This window comes from Echinops telfairi, unplaced genomic scaffold (assembly GCF_000313985.2).
Source record: "Echinops telfairi isolate 266 unplaced genomic scaffold, ASM31398v2 ScPeMD7_7415;HRSCAF=8453, whole genome shotgun sequence".
Lineage (NCBI taxonomy): Eukaryota > Metazoa > Chordata > Mammalia > Afrosoricida > Tenrecidae > Echinops > Echinops telfairi.
This window is the reverse complement of record NW_022111315.1, coordinates 2,067,844-2,095,448: the sequence shown is the minus strand read 5'-3', so window position 1 is coordinate 2,095,448 and position 27,605 is coordinate 2,067,844. Positions and strand designations below refer to the sequence as shown.

The following is a 27,605-nucleotide window of genomic DNA, read 5'->3' as shown; positions in this document are numbered from 1 at the left end:
AACTAACACTGCATCAAGCACAACACAATTGTCTGTTGAATGTAGGCTACGGGCTCTTGTTTAGGGATCAGTGCTATAGGGAATAGGATACTTGTGGGAGCATAAACGCTAACTGACAGAATATTTTAAAATGCTATGTATACACCTCACTTGGTTGCCCTAGACCAACAATTTTATTGCATATAAAACCATATGTTCTTTCTCTGGTTGGGCTGTTGAGTTGAGCAAATGTAGCCTGTTGCCTTATGAGACAAATGTTATAATTCAGGATCTCAGTGAAGCTGCTAAAAACCAGGTAAGTTGAGATGAGTCTGGAACTTGAGTACCTGTGGTAAATGGCAATGAGGGGGCCATATCTGACCTCCTCTGCCTTCCATATTGCCACGAGGCAAGGGTCATGCAAATCTCTATGGTCCATCCTTTTTTACTTATTCTAACACCAGTCATACCTCCCATGACACTCTACCTCTATCTAATTTTGAAAATTCATTGCAATGGCCACACAAAACTCATAGACAATACTAACAATTAAGGACGTTTATTATGGAAGTTAATGGGTTCCCAAAATCAGGATCAGCAAACAGTAAGGATTTAGTCATTGGTCTCCTTAGCCAGCAACCAAGTCTTTCTTGGGTTCTTAGTCTCTCAGCCACATGATTCTTTGGCCTTAGCCTCCATGTGCCAGGAAGCCAGCCCACCTGCCACTCTTTCCGACAGTTCCATAGTCTCTGATCAGATAAGGAAAAGGTACCCCTTAGTCTCACTGCTCCTCCTTGGAGTCTCCATGCCACAGTCTGTGATGCATCTGGTTTCAGCTTATTCTGCCACTTCAGACAGAGATCTTGAACGTGCTCCTCCAAGGTCTTCAGTGTTTATTTCTTGTATCTTCCAAGATGGCTCATCCTTACAGCCTGGGGATGGTGGTTCTGGTAATTAAAGATGACCAATACCCTCTATTAGTGGTACCCATGCATGCCCTGTTTGCATGCCCCCACCCCTACCCCCGCAATCATTTGGTGGGAGTTACAGAGACTTCAGTAGAAGAGCCATATTATGGAATTTCACTTCACCACACCACCACTAAAGATGGTTTTATTTGTTCCTTTTTCCTTTAGGGGGAAAAGGGACAGCCTCTTTGAACGGTGTATGCAACCAAGTCAATGTTATGCCATTGGGAGTCATCCTCTTGAAGTTGGGTTATATGTTTTTCTCTTTTTCAGTGTATGAAACCCAGGATTGATGAACTTATGGGGACAGCAAGTAGAATAAGGGTTTTGGGGGTTGGAGACAGTACAGTGGTGGTGTGTGTGTGTGTGTGTGTAAAAGGGAGACAGTGTCAAGGACTCCAGGAAGAAGAAGAATGTTTAAAAACTAATTGTGGTAGCAATTGTACTATACTGCTTGATGTGATTGAATTATGGAATGATATGACATATGTATTAACTCCCAATTAATAATAAATTAAAATAATAATTAAAAACAGTTCCATTTAGTCATTTCTGATCCACAGTGATGCTACATAGGATTTCTGAGACTGTAAATCTCTGTGAGAACAGACAACTTCATCTTTCTCCTGAAAAGTGTACAGTAGATTTGAATTGCTGACTTTATATTTAGTAGCCAAATGCCTAACTCACAGAGCCACGCGGGCTCCTTTATAGTGAGTGATAGCACAAATAAAATGTGATATAATTAATAGCCATTAAAGTTCAAAATCTTAAGTTTACAATTGAAGAAACTAAGCTCTACCCCGCCCCCTCCAAATCACAACCAAATTAACTGCCATTCAGTTGATTCTGACTCAAAGTGGCTGTATAGGACAGAGCACCTTTTGGATGTCCGAGACTGTAAACCTTTATAGAAACAGCAAACCTCATCTTTCTCTGTGGAGGAACTGGTGGGTTCAAACTGCTGACCTGGAAGTTAGCAGCCCAATGTATAACTCACTACGCCAACAAGGCTCCTTAAAAAAAGCTGTAATTTGCAAATTAGTGGCAAGACAGGTGTCCTGACTCCTAGTCTAGCATTCTTTACAATAATCCTGGGTTGTGATAATTAAGGTAAAGCAATCTGGCAATTTCCCTGGCAGCTGGAGTTCCTGGCCTGGACAAGCCTTCTCCTCACCCTCACCTCCCCATCTGTATAATGATTGTATTCATGAAAACATTGTATTTCATGGGTTAGGATAAATGAGAGGACACAAAGAAGTTATGGAAGCTATGAACCATTCACAAAGTGTGTGGAAGATAAATTGGCTTAGACTAATATATTTAAGACCTATGGTCGCTCTGCTCTCCAAGCTGACCTCTCACCAGATTCTTTTGGTTTTGTTTCCTTCTTTTCTATTTTACTTCTATAAGTACTCCTGGGCATTGCTGAACCTTATTGATGGTACCAAAGTCTCCATCACAGTTAATGTCGCCATCTCAGGTAATAACATGGGAATGAGAGTGCACGTTGACTGAGAAACATACATTTTCCCCTGCTATAGTCACTTCACTCTATAATCTCAGGCTAATCCTTGTTAATTGTAACTTTTGATTGAACTAATCATTTACAACCTTGGTACCAGAATCTATTGTTCTGATCTATTGCCACTTTTTGTTGTTGCTCTGAATCATTTTCTGATTGATACAGCTGTTAAAGATACGGCAATTGCAGCAAGTACATCTGGAACATTTGGCTGACTTGTTGAACTTCCCTTAGAACAACTTCAGGGGAAGGAAAGGAGGGGTGGAGAGGCCTGAGAATAGAAATGGCAATAGTGTCTGGCATTATTTGGGCCACTCATAAAAACTAACCTCATTTTGGATCTCAATTTCCCACTTTGCTCATGGAAGCCGCGTGTTCTCCACTGAAATGTCTGCTGCAAGGGAAGAAGAGAAACGACTCCGTTTGTGAATTCTCTTACATAGCTCTTTCTACATTGTAAAAGGATCAATACATATTTGCTGAATTAATATGTAAGAATCCTAGGGAATTTGTTTAACCTTCAGGGAGTAACATCATTTAGTCCTGCCTGGCAGAGGTCTGCTTCTTCCTCACTTAGACTGAGCCTCCGGACTGAGTCCAGGAGAGAGACTGCATGAGTCACACTCCTTTGGCTCCCAGGCTCCTAGGTCTTCTTTTTTTCTGGCATGCTGTTGGATTACAAACATAGCAGGCATGGTTTCATTCCAAACCCAGAACTGTTTTAATTAGTTTAACGTCTGTTAAACTCTTTGAAGTTTAAAAGTAGTAGATAAATGCTGAATGATGTTAATAACAAGTGAAGTTAATTGCTAGCATTTCTATTAATAATAGTTTCTGCCTCCTATTCTTTGCTCTATGCCCCCCCCCACCCCAACGTTCCCAATTTTTTCTCAGCCTCCTTCTCTTTCCATTTCCCTCATACTGGCGCTAAATGGTTAAATAGGGGTGGAGTCCAAGGATGAACGACAGCGGCAGTCACCTACTGGTACCCGGAACGCGGGAAGAGCTGGGTGGGGTTGCCAGACAGAGACGAACCCACCCGCCTTCAGGTCCCGCCCCGCGGTTTGAAGCGCGGGTGGAAAGGCAGGGGGCGGGGCACTGAGACTTGGCGGGCGAGAGCTGGGCGTCGCGGCCGTCTCTGGAGAGAAGGGGCGGGATCGGGCCAGGGCCTCCTCCCTCACTCCATCGGCGGGCTGAGCCGCCCCTCTCGCCCGCCCCTCCTCCTCTCTTCCCACCCCTAGAAGTGGAGCTGCACATGCGGCTGCTCCTTGCTCTGTCCCGCCCAGCCACCATCGCACAGGAACGGGTCCCTGCAGTCCCCAGCCGATGGCAGGACAGTAGCCGCCTGTCAGGGGTCCTGAACGGCGGAGGCAGACGGACGGCTCCCGGGCCTCAGAGTTTGTGTCTCCGAAGGCCATGGGCTACCCAGAGGTAGAACACAGGGAACTGCCGCGCGAGCAGGGAAGCCAAGGCTGCGGCTGTCGCGGGGCCCCTGCCCGGGCAGGCGAAGGGAACAGCTGCCGGCTCTTCCTGGGGTTTTTTGGTTTCTCGCTGGCCCTCCACCTGCTGACGCTGTGCTGCTACCTAGAGTTGCGCTCTGAGTTGCGGCGGGAACGGGGAGCCGAGTCCAGCCTTGGCGGCCCCCGCACTGTTGGCACCTCTGGCACTCTGAGCAGCCCCAGTGGCCTCGACTCTGAAGTTCCCATCACTCACCACCTTGGGAAGCCTTCTTTTCAGCAGCAGCCTGTGGAACCTGGAGAACCCACACTCCCCCTCGACACTCAGGACGGGCACCAGGTGAGTCATCTGGTAGGTGGTGGCAGAGGCCCCCTTCCCTTGTGTGTAGGGCGGGGGCCCTCCAGCACAGGGCCCTGAGAGAACTCTGCCACCTCCAGCTAAGTTAGTGGGCAGGACTTGGGGTTGCCCCTTGGCAGGTTGTGCTAGGTCCCTGGCTCAGGTCACTCTGACTCTCCCTGGACCCGTTGAAATGGCAACTCTGGCCAGTGCTTGTCTCCTCCACCCCCAGCTATGGAGTACCATGGGAAAGTTAGCAACACTTGGCCCAGCCGGTGGAGAGGTGGTGCCTGCGCTGCCTCTCTGGTGGATTAACTGTAAGTAGCTTGGCCCTCTGGTCTGATGAGGTTCTTTCTACCCACAGTGCGTGTTTCTTCAGGCCAGGGTTAATGCCAGCACTAGCTGACTCTCCTTTAGAACTGGAACTGTAAACAGCTGTAATAAACACTCCGTGTCCGTTTGTTGAAACCACAGTTCACCTTATTATTAACATGGGCTCAGGTTCCTTGAGTGCTGACCAGGCATGGTCTCATTCACACTTACCTGCGATACGAGACTGATTGTCCTCAATGTTCTAGTGAGGAACAGCGCCCCTGAGGAATTCTGGTAGAAATATGCTGTCTTGCTAGACTACTTTTGAGCAGCAATTTAAAAAAATCAATGGAAGTAAAATTCATCCTTTGCATGTTGGTTCTAGTTATTTGGGGAGGGGGGGTGGAATGGGGAGGGTGCCTGTGAAGTGCCTTTACTCTTGGTAGCTTGAGAACAGGAATTCATTGATGGAGTAATTTCTCAGAAGTACAGTCTTAATGAACTCCACACACACACACCCAACAGTTTCTCAAAAGCACTTTGTTTTTCGACCTTTATGATGTTTCTGCCCTTATTACTTTGGGGTTTGTTATCTCATTTTTCTAGCTTTCTTCAAGTAAATTTAGGGCATTGAAAGTAAGAATTTTCATGACTGCCATGTTCTGTCTTATATGTGAAACTTACAGAAAGCATCCATTCAAAAATCTTGTTGAAGTTATTAAACAATAATGAATTTGTATTTCTTAGGAAAAAGACAAGCTGTATAAATAAGTTTCTTGAGGTTTAGGATCCAGCTCTTCAATATTTATTTTCATATCCAAATAATTTTTATGTTCTGGAAATAGCTTTGTGCTAATTTAACCACCAAGTTGAACTCAATGGAAGCATCATAGTCATAATACTATAATGTTAAAACTGACACATTTTTTACATGCACATTGTGAAGTTGCCCGGAGCTTTAAAATGACTTGATCACACACTCCAACTTATATAACAGCTTATCAAAAAAGAGAATCAGCAGACATGCTTCTTATACTTGAAACTTTAAACACTGTGGCTAAATGATAATTAACTAGAATTCTGGCTCCTTTATCTCCCCCCTACCCCCACCCCCATGCCCAGCAGAAACGTTTAACAGCTGAGCATTTACATTCTGTGGAAAGATGAAGGAATTCAACTTCCTTAGTCAAATGGCATTGACTAAGCCTTTTTGGCATTCAGAATGGAGACACCCATCTTTAAAGACTGAGGATTAACAGAATAGGTGCACTTTAGGGCTTCTGTGATGGCATGGGACTATGACAGTTCTGTAATGGGAGTTTGTTACCTGCCTTTTGTATGGTACTTCAAATTGTTTTCTCAAGTTTAAACACAAATTCCTGTCTTCTGTATTTGTTCTTTCTATTTTAATGAGTTTAATCAGTAGATGCAAGCACACTGACTCTTTACATTTGTTGCTATCAGTTTGAGTCCATTGTTTGTGTTGCTATTTTGGGGTTTTTATTGAGTTATGTGGTGCTCTATGAATTCATTTTGTTTTTTCCTCTTGGAGGAAGGGGTAGGCCTTGGAGTGCGAGTGGGAGGAATGGTTTGCTCAAAGTCACCCAACTAAGGTAAAAACTAGCATGAAAGTTAGTCTCCTGATTCCCAGTTCAATGTGCATCCCCCATATAGCATCCTATTTCCCAGAGACTCTTTTTGATATAGGGCTTAGAGTTTCTTAGATGTTTTACCAAGTAGGGCTCAGATCTGCACCATTTTTCCTACTCTACCTACATTTGAACCAAACTAAATTTAACCATATATTCCTCATTTTTCCCTTTAATTTCAGGAAAATGAAAATACCTTTCAAGGAATTTCAACACAGATTCAACTTAAGTTCATTTTGAGGTTGTTAGCTTTAGTTTACAAAAAGAAAAATAGAATAAAAAATATTAGCTATTTGAGTAAAATTGATATTGCTGTATCTTGGGTAAACTTTCTAGAGCCATGGTGCACCCTCTGCTGGCTTTGCAGGGACACTTAATTAAAGTATCTGCTGATAGTCAAGATTCTATTACAGTTGTGCTGACAGAGATATTTTGATTAATAAATAAGGAAGTTGACCGCTTTGTGGAATTTGGCCATATAGGTCATATGTTTATGTTTTAGTTTTTCAACATAAACAGCTGCCGTTACAATAACTCTTGGGTGGAAAGGAAGAAAAGCAAAAAATGCAACTTTTAATATGCAGTACTGGCGAGAAGTACTTACCAGTTCATCTGCAAGGAGTGAAGGCAAGTTCTTCAGAATAAACTGCAGGAAGGTATCAGGAGAGAACAGCCAGAGGCACTTCGTTGTGAACATATGTAGGCCATACAGGTAGGCAAAGGTAAACATATCAATTCTTAAGAGATGAACTGCAAAACTAAACATATCTGAAGTTATGAGATTAGGGGTTCTCAGTTGCAGCTTAATAAAGAAACCTAGAAATCACTGTAGATGTATGTACGATCCCTTAATTAAAAAATAAAATTAAAAGGATACAAAAGGGCACATAGCACAGAGATACATAGGATACATAGCACAGAGATCACCAAAATTCTTCAGGGACAAGGTGCTTATAGCCTTTCCAGTTTTGATAACAAGCGAGAGAGTTATATCAGACCTTATGGAATATAACCATGTCCTTTGGCAGAGTAGCTGAGTTCCTGTAGTCTTATCTAGATACTTGTTGCAGAGGGTCCTAATGACTAGTTACATCATATTGCTCTGTACATTAATAATCACAATATGATTGTTAAATGAAAGAAATAAAGATTAAGGTTACTTAAAAGAAAGACAAACTTTTCATTGTGAATTGGGTGAAGATTTACAGTGCAAATCCATTTTCCATTCAGTAATTCATACACATTTTGTTTCATATCATTGATTATAATCTACACAACGTAACATCATGTATCCTGCATATTCTCTGTTTCCATTGCTCGTTGTTTCCTAACCTTTCTGAACTTTGTCCTTGGGCAAATGCTACCCTTTTGATCTCAAGAGGTTGATTATTCTGAGGAGTGCTTGCCTCCCCGCTGCTATTATTCCCCTTATAGACTTGTCTATTTGGTTAAGTTTACTTTTAGACATGAAAAGTGACTAAGGATCATAATCTCAGGGGTTATCCAATCCATATCCAACCAGTAAACCTGGTATTTTTATTATTTTGTTTTATATTATTCTTCCATTCTATCCAGGATATTCTAATGTGATCCCTGTCAGAGTAGTTAGTAGTAGTAGCCAGGTACCATCCAGTTCATCTAGTCTCAGGGTGGTGGAGGCTGATGTAACTTCATTCTACTTTGCTCCAAACAGAGGGAAAATAATAGTTGCACCTTAGATGTCTGCTCATAAAATTGTTAAGAACGAGCACTATTCACCAAAGTAGGATGTAGAATTTATCTTTGTTGACTGTTATGCCCACTGACCTTAGTTTTCCGTGAGACTATGGTCCTGATTCCCCAGGTGCAGTGACTTGTTCCCTCAAGGTGCTTGATTATATCTAAGAAGTTTTCATATCCTGCACCCTATGTGCTCAATATATATAAAAAGACATCATGCTTGATAAACTAGGAAGTCAATGACAGAGAAGAAGATGATCAATGAGATGGATTAACACAGTAGCTGCAACAATAGACTCAAACATAACAATTCTGAGAATGGGACAGGACTGGGTAGTGCTTTGTTCTGTTCTATGTCTCAGTATGAATTGGAACAGATTTGACAGCACTCAACAACAACAATAATAAGGCATTTCTTTGTGTAGTTGTTGGTTTCCTGAATGTCTTTGATGAGTGTTGACTCTTATGTTTTTTTCATTTTTTAAGTTGTATTATCTATCATTTGCTGATATATTGTTTTCATATGTTATTCCCACCATCCTGTGGCTTCTATTTTTACTCTTTGGGTTAAGTCTTTTGATATACATACGTGTCTAATTTTTAGGAAGTCCCAGTCATCTAGTTTGTCTTTTACTGTCTGAGTGTTTTCAGTTATGTTTAGTAGTGTATTTATGCTATGTATTAGGCATGGTTCTCTAGAGAAGCAAAACCAGTGATGCAAAACCAGTATGTATATGTATATAAAAAGAGATTTATATCAACAAATGGCTCACATGGTTATAGAAGTGGGTACGTCCAGTTGGGTTCAAGTCTGTGAGTCAGAGGCTTCTCCCGACTCTTGTAGATGCAGGGGCTGGCAAACAGAAAACAGGAAAATGAAGCAGGAAGACTGGTGCATACTTAGCTGAATGAATCTGAGATCAGCAGAATGAATCCACCATCTGCAGTCTGCTGAGGGCTCCTGGGATTGGCAGGCGATATAACAGAAGGTCTACAAACCAGATGAAGTATTGAACTTGAGCAGTAGATGTCAGCTACTTTTCCTACACTATCACTTTGTACTAAGCATAGGACACACCTTGAATGAGACCTCCTTCAATCGTATCAACTCTGTGACCAGATTAAAGAGATCTGTTTTCCCCAAAACTGCTTCACAGAAGATCCCATCATAAAGTTGACCACACTATGTTAAATAATATCATCGGGGAATTGTAGCCCACCCAAGTTGACATAAGACTTAAACTAACATAGTCCTCAATTTGTTTCTATTCTTTCCTTGACAATTTTTATAGTTCTACATTTTACATTTAGGTCTTTGATCCATCTTGGGTCTTATTTCATTATTTTACAAATGAATCTCCAGTTTTCCCAACACGATTGTTAAAGGAAATATCTCTTGTCCATTCTATAGTTTTCTACCCTTTTTCAAAAATCATTGTGAATGGGTTCTCAGTTAACTGCCATTGGTGTACAGTATATTTCTTTTGTTGTACCAGTACCAGGCTGTTTTGACTACTATGATTGGTCTGTAGATTTTATTATTGGGAAATGAAAGATCTACTTTGTTCTTTTTTGTTGGTAATTAGTTTACCCATCTCTTTAAAGAATGATGTTTAATTCTGGATTGGGATTTCATTATATCTGTAGATCATTTGGGTAGTGTTTGTATTTTTACAATGTTAAGTCTTCTTAACCATGAACACAGCATATTCTTCAATTTCTGTAGGTGTTTTTTCATTTCTCGTAATAGTATTTGGTAAGTTTTTTGTATAGGTCTTTTGTATCTCTAGTTAGATTTATTTTTTAAGTATTTCATGTTTTTATTGGCTATCATAAATCAGCTTTTCTAGTTTCTGTTTTTACAGTTTTCATTGTTAGTGTCAAGGCTCCTACTGAATTTTGTGTGTTGATCTTGTACTCTGCTACTTCTATGCATTTTTCAATTAATTCCAGTAATTTTCTTGTTAAGTCTTAGTGATTTTTCTGTGTATAGGATCATACCAACTGCAAATAGAGATTGTTTTACTTTTTCTTTGCCAATTTAGATGCCTTTTATTTCCCTTTCTTACCATGTTCCTCTGGCAAAAACGTGTACATTATTAAATAAGAGTGTTGATAAAGAGCATCTATGTGTCATTCAACGCAAGAAAAATACTTTCAGCTCTCCATTAAATATAATGTTGACCATTACTTTGGGTATCTTCTAATTATGTCAAATAATTTTCCTTCTATTCCTAATTTGTGAATCATTTTAATCAGAAGTAGTTGTTTGATTTTCTTAAATATCTTTTCTCTATTGAAATGGTCACACAGTTTTTTTAATGTATGTATGTATGTATGAAATTGTATTGATAGAAGCACCTAACTGTTTTCCATAATGGCTGTGCAATTCTGCAATTCCATCACCAGGTATGAGTGTTGAAATCTCTTCACATCCTCTCCAGAATTTACTATTTTCTGTTATTTAAATGTTGCTATCAGTGCCGTTAGATATCTTATCATTGCTTTAATTTGCATTTCTTTTACAGTTAATGATCACAAGCATTTCTTCATATGATTGTTGGCTACCTGGATGTCATCTTTGGCAAAATGTCTATTTGTCTTCTACCCATTTTTTAATTGGATTCTTTGTGTTTTGCTTTATTTGTGTTGGTTTCCAGATATTGAATCATCTTCACATGCCTAGTTGGAACCCCATTTGATCATGATATATTATTTTTTCATATGTTGTTTAGTTCGTTTGATTAGGATCTTGTAGAGGATTTTTTTACTGTATTCTTGAGGAATTTTGATGTATACTTTTCTTTATTACTTGTGTCTTAGCCTGTTTTTTAGTATCATGGTTATGCTCATGTCATTAAATGAATTCAAAAGTAATCCACCCTTTTCTATAACCTGGAATTAATTGAGTCAAATTAGTGTCATGTCCTCTTGGAATGTTTGGTAGAATTTGTGAATGCAGCTGTCTTGGGCAGGACTTTTTTTGCTGTTGTTGTTGTTGGGAATTTATTAATACCTTGTTCAATTTCTTCTTTTGCATTCATATTTTCTATTTCTGGTTGTATTCATTTGGCTAGGAAGTGTGTTTCTAGAAATTGGTCTAAAGTTGTCTTTTTTAATATAAGTTGGTTCCATTGTGATGGTGCATGTTTACTTTCTTTCTTTCTTTCTTTACGTTTTCTTTCTTATTCTTGTTAATTGATTCTTTGTTTAACTTGCCTGTGGTTTATCAATTTTATCAATCCTTTCAAAAAACAAACTTTTAGTGTTGATTCTTTCTAGTTTTCTATTTTCTGTTTCATTCATTTCTGTTCTAATCTTTCTCAATGTTCTTTTGAAGATTTAGGCTTATTTTGCTGGTGATTTATTAATTCTTGGACATGTTGGCTTAAGGTATTGATTCTAGTTCTTCTTTACTGACATGTGCACTTAGTGCTATAAACTGCACTCTGAGCACCAAGTGCTGTGGAAAGTTGTGTTTGAGGCAGGGAATTTTTAAAATTTCATTTTACTTATTTATATTTTAATTTTTGAAACTTTATTTTTAATTTTTAGCTAAAAATAATTTTATTGGGATCTCTTACAGGTATTATATCAATCCATAATTCAATTAGATCAAGCATAATTGTACAATTTCTGCCACGATCATTTATAAAACACTGTCTTTCGTCTTGAACTCTTTGATATCAGCTCCCTCCCTCCCCCACCATACATCTCAGGAACACTTTTTTTTTTTTTAAACATTTTATTAGGGGCTCATACAACTGTTATCCCAATCCATACACACATCAATTGTGTAAAGCGTATTTGTACATCGTTTCTCAAAACATTTTCTCTCCATTTAAACCCCTGACATTAGGTCCTCATTTTCCCCCTCCCTCCCCGCTTCCCCCTCCCGCATGAGCCCTTGATAATTTATAAATGGGTATTTTGTCATATCTTGCCCTGTCTGACGTCTCCCTTCATCCACTTTTCGGTTGTCTGTCCCCCAGGGAGGAGGTCACACACAGTTCCATGTAATCGGTTCCCTCTTTCCTACCCATTCTCCCTTTACCCTCCCTGTTTTGCCACTCACACCACTGGTCCTATAGGGCTCATCTGTCCTGGATTCCCTGTATTTTCAGTTTCAGGAACACTTATTATTGCATTATATATTACTATTATTATTGCCACATCTTACGTCATCCAATGTATCCATTTACCTACAATTCTGTTATTCTTTCCCCTCGAATAGGGTTATACAGTCATCATTGCTATCGGCTCCACCCCCCCACCCCCAATCTCTTCCTGTAACCTCAAGGAATCATTACTCCCGTTACTATTTCTGAAGGGTTTATCTATCTTGGATTTCATGCATCAAAGGGTCTTAATTATACAAATGAGCATACACAGGTCTAATGAGATTAATGAGGTAAAAATAAGACCATATAGTAAGGGAAGGTAATATTCAAGAACTAGAGGTTATGTGTTTCATCAGTGCCATACTGCACCCTGGATATATCATCCCTTCTGTGTTGCTCCTCTGCGAGGGACTGTCCAATTATCTTACAGGTGGGTTTGGGGTCTCCACTTTGTGCATGCTCCTTCACGTCAATTAGATTACTTGATTTTGAACTTTTGATGCCTCTTCCCATAGACACCTCATGATCACACAGACTGGTGTGCTTCTTCCATGTGGGCTTTGCTACTTCCCTGCTAGGTGGCTGCTTGTTTAACTTCAAGCCTTTAAGATCCCATATGCTATATCTTTTAGTAGCTGGACACCATCAGCTTTTTTCACCACATTTTTATGCATCCATTTTGTCTTCAGTGATCGTATAGCAAAGGTATCATACATTGCTATATTATTAGAACAAACTGTTCCTGTATTGAGGTAAGATATAAGTAGAGGCCCAAAGTCCATCTGCTTCCTTATTGAATTTACATATATATGCCTATCTTTATATGTTTACATATATACATATCTATATTTACATATATATATATATATATATATATATATTTTACTTTTTGGTTCTTCCCTCTTTTTTCATTCCTCCTGCTCCATTATCATGTTTACCCATCATTTTCCTCTCAGTAATGCCCCTTGGATACATTTAAATTGATCAAACATGACCAGGAACACAGCACCCTCCTCACTGTCAATTCTAGATCCCTTACTATTCCACTAGCCCTGTTGTTATTGGCTCATCACTTTCCAATTCCCCACCTCCTCCTCTCCCATGCCCCCCCAGATTGGTCCTGTTGTTGCCGTCTCCTTGGCATTGCTTACTCTGCCTGTATTATGTAGATAGACAGCAAAAGGAAAAAAAGAGAGAGAGAAAAAAAAAGAGACCATACAAATAGTTCCAGGTCTAATTGTTGCCCTGACCCAGAGTAGATGTGTACTCCTCTGTTAAATAGTGATCAGACCCTGTTATAATCCATTGGTTCAATCCCCTTTTTTATCCCAGGATTTATAGCCCAGGACTCGCTTACCTAACAGCATTTATACACTTTTAGTTCTCAGTGTTCATGTCTGAGGGGTGTGCTTTCCACAAGACCCCCATTGCTCTTCCTGCAGTCAAGGATGGAGTGGAGTGGTCTAGTACCCCAACCCCACCCTGTTACACCTTTAGATTTTCAGTGTGTCCCTCTTGTGAATATCCCCCAACCAGTTCAGATGATAGGTCAAGCACTGCCTCCTGAGTCAGAAGTATACAATCGAGATTCCTCAGAGACTTTGTGGCTTTGCTCCCATTGCCATTCTGTTGCACTGCCTTCTTGGTTTGCCCCAATGTGGACGGGCTCAAACTGTATCTTCAGTGCTTCTCTGTAGCGCTGTCCTCTATGGATGAGAAAGTCATGTTTCAAGCTGAGGCCGACCTTGTAGTCCTCTCTGTGAACAAGCTGCTCCAAGCAGGAACATCGCCCACAAGGCTTGGCACACCTGAATGAGGTCTACTCTTTCACTCCCATTCCTCTGGAGATATAAACAATACTCTCCCCATGAGTGGATTAGTGCCCTGTTCCCCCACTGCCATCTTTTTCTTTCTCCACCCCCTTTGTGGCCATAAAGGCATATGGGGTGTTGGGGTGTGTGTGTTTTTCTGGACAGGTGCTATTTACATCTTTTTTCATTTCTTTCTTTTTTGATGACGTATGCATTATTGTGTTTGATCTGCCTCTTGCCAGAATATCTGGTCCTCAGCCCGGGAATTGTGCGATATATACATTTTCTCCTGTGCCCATTCTATAGCTTGAACTTACCTCAGTGGACTCATGTTGTACTTGTCCTTTTGTGCTTGGCTAACTTTTCTCAGCATAATATCCTCCAACTCTTTCCACAAGATGAGATGCTTCATCATTTCATCAGTTTTTTTTAAGGATTTGTGTATATACCAGGGTTTTTTTTAATCCATTCCTCTATTGATGGAAATTTAAGCTGTTTCCAATTCTTTGCCATTGTAAGCTGCGCAGCAATGAACATTGGGGCACAAATGTCTGGTTGTGGTCTGTTTCTTATTTCTTTGGGGTATATACCCAGTAGTAGAATTGCTGGGTCATAAGGTAACTCAATTTACATTTGTTTTAGATATTGACAAATGATTTTCCACAGTGGTTCTACATATCTACAAGACCACCAGCAGTGAATGGGAGTTCTTATCTCACCACAACCCCTCTAACATTTGTTGCTTTCTGTTTTGTTTTGTTTGTTTGTTTTTTGAACTGGACTATCCTTGTGGGTGTTGGGTGGTATCTCATTGTTTTGATTTACATTTCCTGGATGGGTAATAATTATGAACCTATTCTCATATGTTTATTGCCCATTTTGGTGCCCTCTTTTGTGAATCTTCTGTTCAAGCAAGTCTTTTGCCCACCTCCTCACAGAACTATTCATTTTTTTCCTTATTGTAGGGTTGCAAAGTTCTGTAGATTTTAGTAATAAGACCTTTGTCTGATATGTCATTACTAAATGTTATAGTTAAAGTTTATTGTGCCAACCTGGTCGATAAACAAATGTGGGGTTAATTGAAGGGCAGAGAGATAAATGGCTTGGTGAGCCTCACCTTTCTAGTTCTCTGGTGTCTTGCTTTGTGATGGTCAGACCAGGGTGCAGCTGCCTTAGCCAGTTCCCTGCTTCAGCTGGCAAAGCTCACTTCCTGCAAGACATCCCCAAGGAGAAGCTGCATGAACCTACACCATTGCAGCCCTGGGTGCTGGAGGAGCCATGTGGAGACCGCTGCTATCACTGATATGCTTACACATTCACTGACTCGGCTTTCCTCCTGCAGTCGGCATCATTGTGTGTGTTTTGTTAGATGGAGGAGGACTTTGTGGATTGGTGTTGGACATATGGGTCAATGTTGAACTTGTGGGCTTGGGCAGCACTGGGTTGGGATGTTTTCTTGATGTGCACTTAACCTTTATATAAAACTCTCTCTTATACATGAATTTCTGTGGATTTGTTTCTCTAAAGTACCCAGACTAACACACTAAATATCTTTTCCCAGTCTGTGGGCTCTCTCATTACTCTTGATGAATTTTCTGATGCACACAAGTGTTTTACCTTTAGTATGTCCCACACATTTATTTTATATTTCCCTGGTTGTGTATCCTTCATTATTGCTGATAGTACATGTATTCCCTGTGCTAATGTTCTCAGTTTTGTCCCAAATTTTCATTGATGATCCTAAAACTTTTCGTTTTACCTTGAGGTCTGTGATCCACCTTAAATTTGTCCCTTGTCCTTAAATTTGTGTATGGGGTGAGGTAAGGATCTTGGTGCATTCTTTTTTCAGGACCATTTCTTCCAACGGGCATCTGCTTCATTTGATTTTTTGGGCACCCTTGTAAAAAGTCAGTTGTCTGTATTCTGCTGTTTTTATTTCTGGATTTTCTGTTCTTATCCATTGGTACACATCTCTATCATTATACCATTATCATGCTGTTTTGACAAATGTGGCTTTGTAATAAATTTTAAAGTCAGATAATGCAAGCCCACCCATTTTATTCTTCTTCTTGAGGAGTGTTTTTTTTTTCTTTTTTCCAATTCTGGGTTTCTTCCCTTTCTATATGAAGTTGGTAGTAAGTTTTCCCATTTCTTTGAAAAATGATGCTGGTATTTGTATCAGGGTTGCATTGAACCTATAAAGTGCCTTAGATAGGATTGACATCTTTACAATATTGAGTCTACCAGTCCATGAGCATGGGAACATTTTCTATTTGTGAAGGTTCCTTTTGGTTTCTTGTAATAATGTTCTGTAGTATTCCTTGTACAGATCTTTTGGTTTTTGTTTAGGTATTGTGTTAGTCTGGGTAGACTAGGGAAACAAATCCACAGAAGTTATATATGTATAAGAGTTTTATCTAAAGGGTACATTCAGAAAGCATCCCAACCCAGTCCAGTCCAAGCCCATAAGTTTGACTTAGGCCATATGTCCGATACCAATCTACAAAGTCCTCTTCAAACTCACAAAACACACACAATGATGCCGAATGCAGGAGGATCACAGGCCAGTGGGTAGAAAGTCCTTGAATCCAGTGGCGGTGTAAGCATCTCAGTGCTGACAGGGGTCTCCACACAGCTTCTCCAGCACCCAGGGCTGCATGAGGGAAAGTCCATGTGGCTTCTCATCAGGAATGTCTCACAGGAAGTGAGCCTTGCCAGCTGAGGTAGAGAACTAGCTAAGGCGGCCGCACACTGGTGCAACCATCAAAAAGCAAGAGACAAGAGAACTAGAAGGGCGAGGCTCACTGAGCCATTTATCTCTCCGCCCTTCAATTAATTCCACATGTGTTTATTGGCCAGATTATCACAATAAACCCTAAGTATCACAGGTATATCTCTAGACATTTCAATTTATGCTTGGCTATTTTGAAGGGTACTACTTTCTTGATCTCTTTTTCTATCATTCCATCAGGTTTATATAGAAATCCAATGGACATCTGCTTTTTTATCTTGTATCCTGCCACTATGCCTTATTCGTCTATTGCTTCCAGCATTCTTATTGTGGAGCCTTTGGGGTTTTCAATATATGAAATCATATCATTGGAAAATAATGATAATTTCACTTCTTTCCCCCAGACATATACCTTTGATATCCTTTCGTTGCCTTATATTATTAGCTAGGACCTCCAGGATGATAGTGAATAGATGTGGGGACAAGGGTCATCCTTGTCACATTCCCTTTTTCAGTGGGGATGTTTTCATCTTATCTCCATTGATTGTAATGCTGGCTATTTGATTTTCATCTATAACCTTAATTATATTGAGGTAATTTTCTTCCAGTCCTATCTTCTTGAGTGTGTTAATTAGGAGTGGGTATTGAATGTTGTCAAGTTCTTTTTCTACGTCTATTGAAATCATCATGTGGTTTTTGTCCTTTTTGTCTTCAATGTGGTGGATAATGTGTATAGATTTTCAAGTGTTGAACCATCCCTGCATCTCTGGTTTGAATCTCACTTGGTCATAAGAATTATTCTTTTTATTACTTTTGTATTCTATTGGCCAAGATTTTGTTAAGGATTTTTGCATCTATATGCATTAGCGATATCAGCCTGTATTTCTTTATTCTTGATGGATCCTTGCCCAGTTTTGGTATCAGTGTTATACTAGCTTCATAGAATGTGTTTGGGAGTGTACTGTCCTTTGCTATGTTCTGGAAGAACTTGTGTAGAATTGGTGTCAGGTCTTCCCTGAATGCTTGGTTGAATTCTCCTGTGAATCCATCTGGACCAGGGCTTTTTTTACTTGGTAATTCCTTGTAACCTTATCTTTATTTTTTTGCTATAGATCTGTTCGAGTTCTTGACGTCTATATGAGATAATCTGTGGAGGGTTTGTTTTTCCAGGTATTTGTCCATGTGTTCCAAGTTGCTGTATTCCTTGGAGTACAGTCTTTTATAGTACTGTGGAATTAGTCTTTTAATTTCATTGGGTTCATCATAATTTCCCGTTTCATCCGTCAAACTTGAAATTGCTGTTTGCTCCTGCCTATCTTTCGTTAGGTTTGCCAACGGTTTGTAAATTCTGTTAATTCTTTAGAAGAACCAACTTTTTACTGGATTAATTTTCTCCATAGTTTTTTTTGTTGTTGTTTTCCCACTCGTTTATCTCCACCCTGATTTTTATAATTTATTTTCATTTGCTATTAGGATTATTCTGTTGACTCTGTTCCAACAGCTGAAGGTTTTATGAGAAAATCTTCACCATAACTTTCTCTTCCTTCTTCATTTGTGCATTTATTGCTATCAAGTATCCTCTGATATTCCTTTGCTGTATCCCATATATTTTGATATGTTGTATTCTCATTCACATTGGTTTATACAAAGTTCCTAATTTCATTTCTAATTTGGGACAATACCCTCCCCTTTTGAAGAAGGAAGTTATTCATCCTCCAAGTATTTGTCCTTGGTTTTTTCTCTTTCTCTTGTTGATTTCCAGCTTTATGGTGTAGTGGTCAAAGAAGGAAGACTGAGTGATAGTATATGTTGGAATTTGCTCAAACTTGACTTGTGTCCCAGTATGTGGTCTATTTTCAAATATGTGTCTCATGAATTGAAAAGATTGTGAATTTTTGGCAGTTGGGTGGAGAGCTCAGAATATGTCTATTAGGTTGAGTTATCTTATTGTAGAGTTCAATTATGTAGTCTCCTTGTTTAGCTTCTTTCCTGCTGATCTATCCTTCTCAGAGAGTGGTGTATTGAAGTCTCCTACTATGATTGTCGATCTCGTGATTTTGTTTTTTCACCTTTTGAAGGATTTGTTTGATGTATTTCATGGGACTCTCATTGGGTGTGTATATGTTTATTATGTTCACTGGCTCTTAGGCTACTAATCCCTTAAGCATTATATAATTCCCATACTTATCTCTGTGTGCTGCACTGTGACATCAATTTTGTCAGAGATTAGAATTGCAACTCCTGCATTTTTTAGATTGCCATTAGCTTGATATACCTCTGCTAACCTTTGATCTTCAAACTGTTTTCATCAGTGAGCTTGAGATGTGTCTCTTGCAGACAACAGACTGCTGGGTTTTCTTTCTTAATCCAGTCTGCTAGCTTTTGGGGGAATTCAAACCACTGACATTCAGTTATTACATCCATCTGTGTGTGGATTCTTTTTTTTTCTTCAGACAAAAGAACATATATTTTTTAATATTTAGAGAACAACATGAAAATACAAGAAAATTATATAAGAATGAAACTTACTTTTTCATGATTACAATAAAACTTGATATGTTAATTTTAAAAATTAAATTTCTTCATAAAATATAGAAATACTGCCTTTAGAGATTCAGAAAAAAAATTGATTCAATATGTAAGAGTATTTTGACCTGCCTGAGAGAGTTTATTATTTTTATTCATTTATTTTCATCAAAATATCATTTTATTTGTAGTTCTTACAACTCTTATTACAATTCATACACTGATGAATCAGTCATATTTGCACATATGTTGCCATTATTCTTTTCTAGACATTTCCTTTCTATTGAGCCCCTGGAATCAACTCCTCTCCTCTCCCCTACTTGTGACCCCTTGATAGATTGTAAATTATTATTATTTTCATATCTCACACTGACCGCTGTCTCCCTTCCTCCATGGTTTCTGTTGTTACTCCCCCAGAAGGGGTGTGTTTTATTATGCATCAATCATTGTGATCGGGTCCTTCATCCTCATCACCTATCCTCCTCTTCTCCCTGCTCTTATGGCATCAGTGTTTTTACATCCGTTTGTTGTTGATTTTAATTCCCTAGTTGTTCCCCTGTCATTGGTGATTTCCCCCCACCACCTTGTCTCCCCAAGTCCCTCCAGAACCGTGGGTCTTGCTGCTATCTCCCTGAGCTTGCTTCCCATGCATAGTTTATATAAGTAGGGAAATCAACAATGACATAGACCAAACCAAAAGATTGAAAAAAGAAACGGTTAAAAGAGAAAATACATACATAATTCCAGGTCTGTCCATGACCTTTAAAACTATCTTCCCACTGATCCTGGGGGAATTGTGGGAGCTGCCCCGCCTAACTGGAAGTCTACTTTTGGGCTCTTTAGTGGCTTTGTGGCTTGGCTTTGCACCAGTTGTTGATTGTTTATGTTTCCTTTTTGGTTTGACCTGCTGCAGGAGGTTTAGACCGCCCTACCTCCCCACCGTGTGTACCCAGTATTGTCCTCTGTTGCAGTATTCTCTAGTAAGGGGACAACATGTCATGAGCAGTTATTGGCCCTACCTTCCTCTCTGTGCTTTAGCAGTTCCATGCAGGGACATAATCCTCTGGGCTTGGTGTGCGGATATGGGATCTGGACCGACTCTCCCTTTCTCTTTATCCTTCTACGTTTGCTTCTATGTGGGCATGGCATGTTGGTCCCTGTCCCCAACCTTTAGGTTTAGTGTTGTTCTCTGTCACACATACTTCTAGGGAGGGGGTCAGTTTGGCTCTGGTTGGGGCAAGCCTTTTAGCACACTCTTTTCAGATATTCTTCCATGTAGTTACATTACCCTCATGTTTTGGTGCACCGTGGTGGGGTCTGTATGCATACTCCCAATCCTGTGGAGACATAACCAATACTCTCCCCCTAAGTGAGTTAGTGCCCTAATCCCACATGCCACCACCTCATTTTCCTCCCCCCCCCCCTTTTCTCCCTCCCCTTTCCCCTTATTTGTGTTGGATTACCTCCTTGTACCTTTTTGGGTTTTGTCTAGCCCCCACCCGACTGCCTGTTCCTCAACTTGTATATTGTGAGATAAGTGGCTTCTCTTCTATACTTACTGTGCTGATTATACTTATTTCAGGGGACTCATTTAGTACTTGTCCTTTTGTTATTGGCTGACCTCAGTTAGCATAATTTCCTCCAACTCTTCCCATGAAACAACGTGTTTCATGTGATCATCTGTGCTTTTTAGTGATGTGTGGTACTCCATTTGTGTGTATGTACCAGAGTTTACTAATCCACTCACCTATCAATGGAAATTCAGGTTGTTTCCAACTCTTTGCGATTGTGAATTGTGCAGCAGTAGACATTAGAGCACAGATGACTGGTCCTGGTTTTATTTCTTACCTCTTCTGGGTTATGCCCTGAGAAAGAATATCTAGGTCATAAGGTAGTCCATTTGCCTTTTGTTTAAATATCGCCAGATTGCTTTCCACAGAGACTGTACATTTCTACAAGACCACCAGCAGCGGAGGAGAGTTCCTATCTCACCACATCCCCTCCAATATTTGTTGCTCTCTGATTTTGTGATTTGGGTTAACCTCAAGGGTGTTGGATGGTATCTCATGGTTGTTTTAATTTCCATTTCTTTGATAACTAATGATCAGGAGCATTTTCTCAAATGTTCATTGGTCATAAGGGTCTCCTCCCTAGTGAAACTTCTTTTCAGTTCTTTTGCCCACTTCCGCAGGGGGGTTGTCAGTCTGGGTAATTTAGAGAAACGAATTATATGTATGAGAGAGTTTTATATAAAGGTTAAGTGCACATCAAGAAAACATCCCAACTCAGGGCTGCACAAGCCCGCAAGTCCAACATCAGCCCATTAACCCATATGTCCAACACCAATTCACAAAGTCCTCCTCCATCTCACAAAACACACTATGATGCCAACTGCAGGAGGAAAGCCGAATTAGTGAGTGTGTAAGCATCTCAGAACTGGCAGGCGTCTCCATATGACTGCTCCAGCACCCAGGGCTGTATCGCGGTAGGTCCACGTGGTTTCTCCTAGGTGATGTCTTGCAGGAAGTCAGCCTTGCAAGCTGAATCAGGGAACTGCACCCTGGTCTGATCATCACAAAGCAAGAGACCCGAAAACTAGAAAGGTGAGGCTCACCGAGCCATTTATCCCTCCACCCTTCAATTAACCCCACATGTGTTTATTAGCCAGACTGGCACAATAAACTAACTCAGGGGGTTAACTGATTTCCTCTTTTTCAGGCCATGGAGTACTAATTTTAGTAATAAGCCCTTTGTCTGTTGTGTCATTGCTAAAAATCCTCTCCCAGTCTGTGAGTTGCCTTGTTACCCTCTTGGTGAAGCACACAGGTGTTTTATCCTTGGTAAATCCCAATTGTCAATTTCAGGTTCACCTGTGTGTGTATCCTTGCTTATTGCAGTTAACCTCTGTATTCCCTGTGCCAAGGTTCTTAGGTTTGTTCCAATTCCTTCATTGGTGGTCCTGATGGTTTGTGGTTTTACTTCCAGGTCTGTGATTTACCTTGAGTTTCTTCTTGCGCATGGGTGATGTAAAAATCTTGTTTCATTTGTCCACAGATGGATATCCATAGTTTCCAGCACTACTTGTTAAAGAGGGAATCTGCCTCCCACTTGATGCTTTTGGGACCCTTGTCGAAGATCAGTTGTCTATATGCTGATGGTTTTATTTCTGGGTTTTCTATTCTTTTCTATTGGTCTGAGTATCTCTCATTATGCCAGTACCACACTGTTTTGACCATTTTGCTGTGTAGTAGTTGTTTAAGTCAGGTAAAGCAATCCCTCCTATTTTGTCTTTCTTCTTGAGAAGTTCTCTGCTAATTCTGGGCTTCTTCCCTTTCCATATGAATTTAGTGGTCATTTTTTTTTTCAATTATTTGCAGAAGGTTGTTGATATTTGAATCAGGATAGCATTAAACTTATAAAGTGCCTTGGGTAAGATTAACATCTTTACTATATTGAATCTTCCAATCCACGAGCATGGGGTATTCTTTTTGGAGGTCGCTTTTTTTTGTGGAGGTCACTTTTGGTTTCCTGTAGCAGGGTCTTATAGTTTTGCTTATACAGGGATTTTTTGTTTGTTAATTATATCCCTAGATATTTCAATTTGTTCTATTTGTTCTCGACTATGGTGAAGGGTACTGCCTTCTTGATCTCCTCTTCTGAGGTATTGTCCGATGTATATAGCAAACCAATAGACTTCTGTTTGTTGATCTTGTATCCTGCCGCTCTTCCATATTCCTCTATCACTGTCAGTACTCCTGTTGTGGAGATTTTGGGATTTTCAATATTCAGCATCATGTCATCTGCAGATAGTGATAGTTTAACCTCCTCCTATCCCAGAGGGATACATTTACTGTCCTGCTGTCTTGTGTTGTTAGCGCAGACCTCCAGTACAATATTGAATAGAAGTGGGAAAAGGCACATCCTTGTCTGGTCCCCTTTTTTGCTATGATTGATTTCTTCTTTTCTCCATTGACTATGATGTTGGTTGTTGGCTTTTCATAGATAGCTTGTATTAACTTGAGGAATTTTCCTTCCACTTCTATCTTCTAAATTCATTTTCCATGTCCATTGATATTATCATGTGATTCTTTTTTCTTATCAATGTGGTGTATAATATCGATAGATTATCAGATGTTAAACCATCCCTGCATCTCTGGGATGAATCCTACCTGATCATGGAGGATGATAAGTTTTATATACTTTTATATTCTATAGGCCTATATCTTGTTAAGGATTTTGTGTTCATTAGAGATATTGGTCTGTAGTTCTCTATTCCTGTGGGATCCTTGCCCTTTTTGGATATCAAACTTATACTGGTTTTGTAAAATGAGTTTGGGAGCTTTCCATCCTTTCCTATCTCTGGAAGAATTTGTGGAGGATTGGTGTCATCTCTTCCCTGCATGCTTGGTAACAGTTGCATGCTTAGCTGTCTACTCCGGGAGCTTTTTTGTTGGTGGTGGTGGTAGCTTCTTGATGACCATATCTATTTCTTCTTTTGCTATGGGTCTGTTGAGGTTCTTTACCTCTATCTGAGATAATCTAGGGAGGGATTGTTTATCCAAGTATTTGTCAATGTCTTTAATGTTTTTTAATTCATTAGAATACAGACTTTAATAGTACTTTGTGATTAACCTTTTAATATCACTGGAGTCTGTTGTGATTCCCCATTTCATCCCTTATCCCGGCTATTGATGTTTGTTCCTTCCTTTCTTTGGTTAGGTTTACCAGCAGTCTGTCGATTTCCTTGACCCTTTCAAAGAACCAGCTTTTTGGTGCATTAATCTTCTGCATTATTGCTTCTTTTGGATGTCTGAGTAATCTCTATATCTTTGAATGTATGCAGGCTTGCCTTGGGTCCTAGTATGAGGTCTATTTTTTAAAAATGTGTCATGCGCACTTGAAAAGAATGTGATTTTTTTTACGTTTGGATGGAAAGCTCTATATATGTCTATCAGAACCATTTGCCTAATTGTAGTGTTTAGCTGCATAGCCTCCTTGATGAGTTCTTCCAAGTGATCTATCTTTCTCTGAAAGCAGTATATTAAAGTCACCTACTATGACTGTTGGGTCTGTGATTTCTTTTTTTCATATTTTGAGTAGTTTTTTAAAACAAATTTAATGGGTCTCACGTTAGGTGCATATATATTTACTATGCTAACCAGTTCCTAGTTGACTGACCCTTTGAGCATTATATAGTGCCCCTATTTATCTCTTTTTATGGTTTGAATATTAAGGTCAATTTTGTCGGAGATTCGGATTGCAAACCCTGCTTTAAGTTGTCATTTGCCTGGTATATTTTCCGACAGCTTTTATTCTTAGTCTATTTTTGTCTGTGAACTTAAGATGTGTTTCCTGCAAGCAATAGTTTGACGGGGTTATGTTTACCAAGCAGCTTTTAGAGCCTTTTAATTTTAGTGTAGGAATTGAGACTGATTGTTTTCTCAGAGCACTGGGTTGATGTAGGTGGGCAGTAGAAATTGGTTACCCAAAATGGGGTGGATAAATTTATGAAGTGGCTGGCTTAAAAACTTTCATAGGTGGGGAATATATTCATAGGATTATATGATTAAGGTGTAGGTCTTCACTTAACTGCCATTGCTATGCATAGAATATTGTTTTGTTCACTTACAGAATATTATGTTTAAATGAGGCTGGCACATATTGAATTGTATGCATTTTAGTTTTATCCTGTTAGGCACAAATATTTTACTATTGTCCTTATTTTAAGAATTATATATGGCTAAAGAGTTGTGCAAAAGTGTCAAGTTGACAAAGGGTGATCTGTGGTAGTTACACACTTTCATGTCAACTTGATAAATAAGAATGAAGTGGAGTCTAGCCTTTCTATCAGGTTACAGCTTGATTCCTTCCTATGGGCATGGCCTTCTGACACCTCTCTTCCTCCCTGGAGGTAGGACACTCTCTCTGCTACATATTTCTGATGCCAAGCAAAGTGGAGCCACACTGATGGCAGCCAACTTCCACCACCACTTGACCCACAGGACTTTCCACCTATCAACTTTTGATTTTCCTGCATTCTGCATCATTGCATGTGCTGTGTGAGTCTGAAGAGTAATCCATGGCCTAATATCAGACTAATGGGCAAATATCGAACTTCTAAGGTTGATCTGAACTGGGCTAGTTTGTTTACTGATGCATAATTACTTCTTGATATAAAGTTCTCTCTTACATACATATGAGTGTGTCTGGATTGCTTCTCTTGTCAGCCCAGACTTACACAGTCAGGCAGTGAAAATGTGGATATCTTAGTGCACTCAGAGAGAGAAAAATATTCCCTTGTTTGGATGAATTTGCTGGACTCTGTAGACTTGCCTGATTTTGCCTGTGAGAATACATATTCTCAGGAGGGTGCAGTCACACCAGAAGAGGAAGTTTTAAAGAACTAGAAAAAATGCTAAAGTTATTATAATAATAATCTAACACACATCAAAGAAATAAAGTAAAAAATAAAACTGCATTGTGATTAAGAATCCCTACTCCTTTGATCGTGTTATTGTGTTTACACATGTGTTGCATGGGGGACATGTGTGGGGAGTGCACTGTAGGACAAAGCACAAAAGGAGAAAAGGAAAAATGGTGAAAACCGATGTTTGGTACTGCTTATATCTGTACTAAGCTACCCATGCAATCTATTATCCACTAGTGACACCAGAGACCAGTGAAGTAAGCTGTTTGGGTGGTTAGGTTGCCGCAGTGATCATGCAAAATCTGCTTTACTGAGAAAGAACCGGACACATAGGATTGGTTTATGCCACTAGTCAGTGGAAAAAGGCAGACTGCCAGAAGGTGTTGCTTCTCTTCCACTTTAAGAAACTTGGATCTACTTATATTTTGAGCTTAATTTTTTGCTACCAAGAACTGTATTTGTTTTCCTAGTGCAATTTCTTAGGTAGTTGCTGAAATCTTCCTGTGCTTGTTATCTGGTCTCCATCTTTCCCTGTCATCAATTTAGTCAATTTCCTTGACGAGCAAATGAATCAAATTTCAACTGGCAGTGTCCAAATTTTCAGTGAGTACTTTGAGGTATTTTTCCTGATGTTTAAGATTTTCAATCAATAATCTTCATATGAAAAGAAGTAATTCTGTTGTCAGCCAGTTTTCCTTGCCCATAACTTGACCCAGAGAATGATAAAGAGCATTTTTGTTTGTTTCTCTTTGACAAGGGAAATGCTCTTAGTTTCTCTTTATCGAATGAGATGTTTTGTGTCAATTTAGCATATATGCCCTTTATTATGTTGAGGAATTTCCCATCTATTCCTATTTTGTTGAGTTCTTTTATTAGAATTAAGTGTTAGATTATGTCAAATGCCAATTCTGCATCAATTGATAGGACAATGTATTTCTTTTTCTGTATTTTACTTATATGGTGGATTACATAGATTTTTCCCTAATGTTGAGCCAACCTTGCATGCCTTGTATGAAACTCACTGTTTTTTATGTTAAAAAAAAATAATATTTAGTTGGATTAAATTAACTAAAATTTTGTAGCGAGTTTTACATCTATGTTTATAAGAGATATTGGTCATTAAAATCCTATTCTGGTAATTCTTTTACCTGCTTTATTATCAGAGTTATGTTCACTATTTAAAATCAGTTTTGGAGTTTTTTCATCGTTTTTTATATTCTGGAATATTTTGACTGTGATTCGGATGAACTCTTTTCTGTATGCTTGGTGAAGCTGTCTGATTCTAGACATTTTGTTGGGAGTTTTTTAATGTCCTTGTCTAGGTCTTATTTTGTAATGGATTTGCTGAGATTTTCCACATCAGTTTGTGCTAACATAGGCAGTGTGCTTCCAGCAATTTGTCCATTTATCATAGATTTCCAAATTTGTTTTGGAGTGCAGTCCTTCATGGTATTGATAAAATGGTATCATTTTATCTTTGTATTTTAGTTGATTTTCTAGTGTTATTACTCCTTTCATTTCTTATTGGTGATGTTTGCATCTTCTTCTTTCATTTTTTAAATTTGCTAGTGGTTTGTGAATTTTGTTAATCTTTTCAAAGAACCAACTTCTTGTCTTGTGGATTTTAAAAAATTGCTTTTTTGTTTTTGGATTCATTTATTTCTCATAATCTATATTATTTCTTTTCTTCTAGTGACTGAAGATTTATTTTCCTGCTCTTATTCTAATTGTTGAAGATGTTGGGTTAAGGTATTGATTTTGATTCTTCTTTTCTGATGTGTGTGGTTATTGCTATAAATTGTTCTCTGAGCACTGCTTTTTATGTCCCAAAGGTTTTAGTATGCTGTATTTTCATTCTCATTTGTTTCAAGGAATTTCTAAATCACATTCCTTATTTCTTCAATTACTCATTAGTTATAACGAAGGTGCTGTTCAGTTTTCATGTATAAGACTTTCCCTTAGTCTTCCAATTGTTGATTTCTAATTTTATTTTGTGATCTGAGGAAATGATTTGTAATGTTTTGTTGCGTTAATCTATATTTA

General features: G+C 39.1%; 1 protein-coding gene across 1 annotated transcript in view; it reads left to right on the top strand.

Annotated features, from left to right (window-relative positions):
- Window positions 1-3,888: 3,888 nt before the first annotated feature.
- The window catches only part of EDA (ectodysplasin A), a 558,670-nt gene continuing 534,953 nt past the window's right edge, over window positions 3,889-27,605 (top strand). The window contains exon 1 of the mRNA XM_045296990.1: window positions 3,889-4,269. Coding sequence (XP_045152925.1) covers window positions 3,889-4,269 — 381 coding nt within the window. The remainder of the gene's footprint in view (window positions 4,270-27,605) is intronic.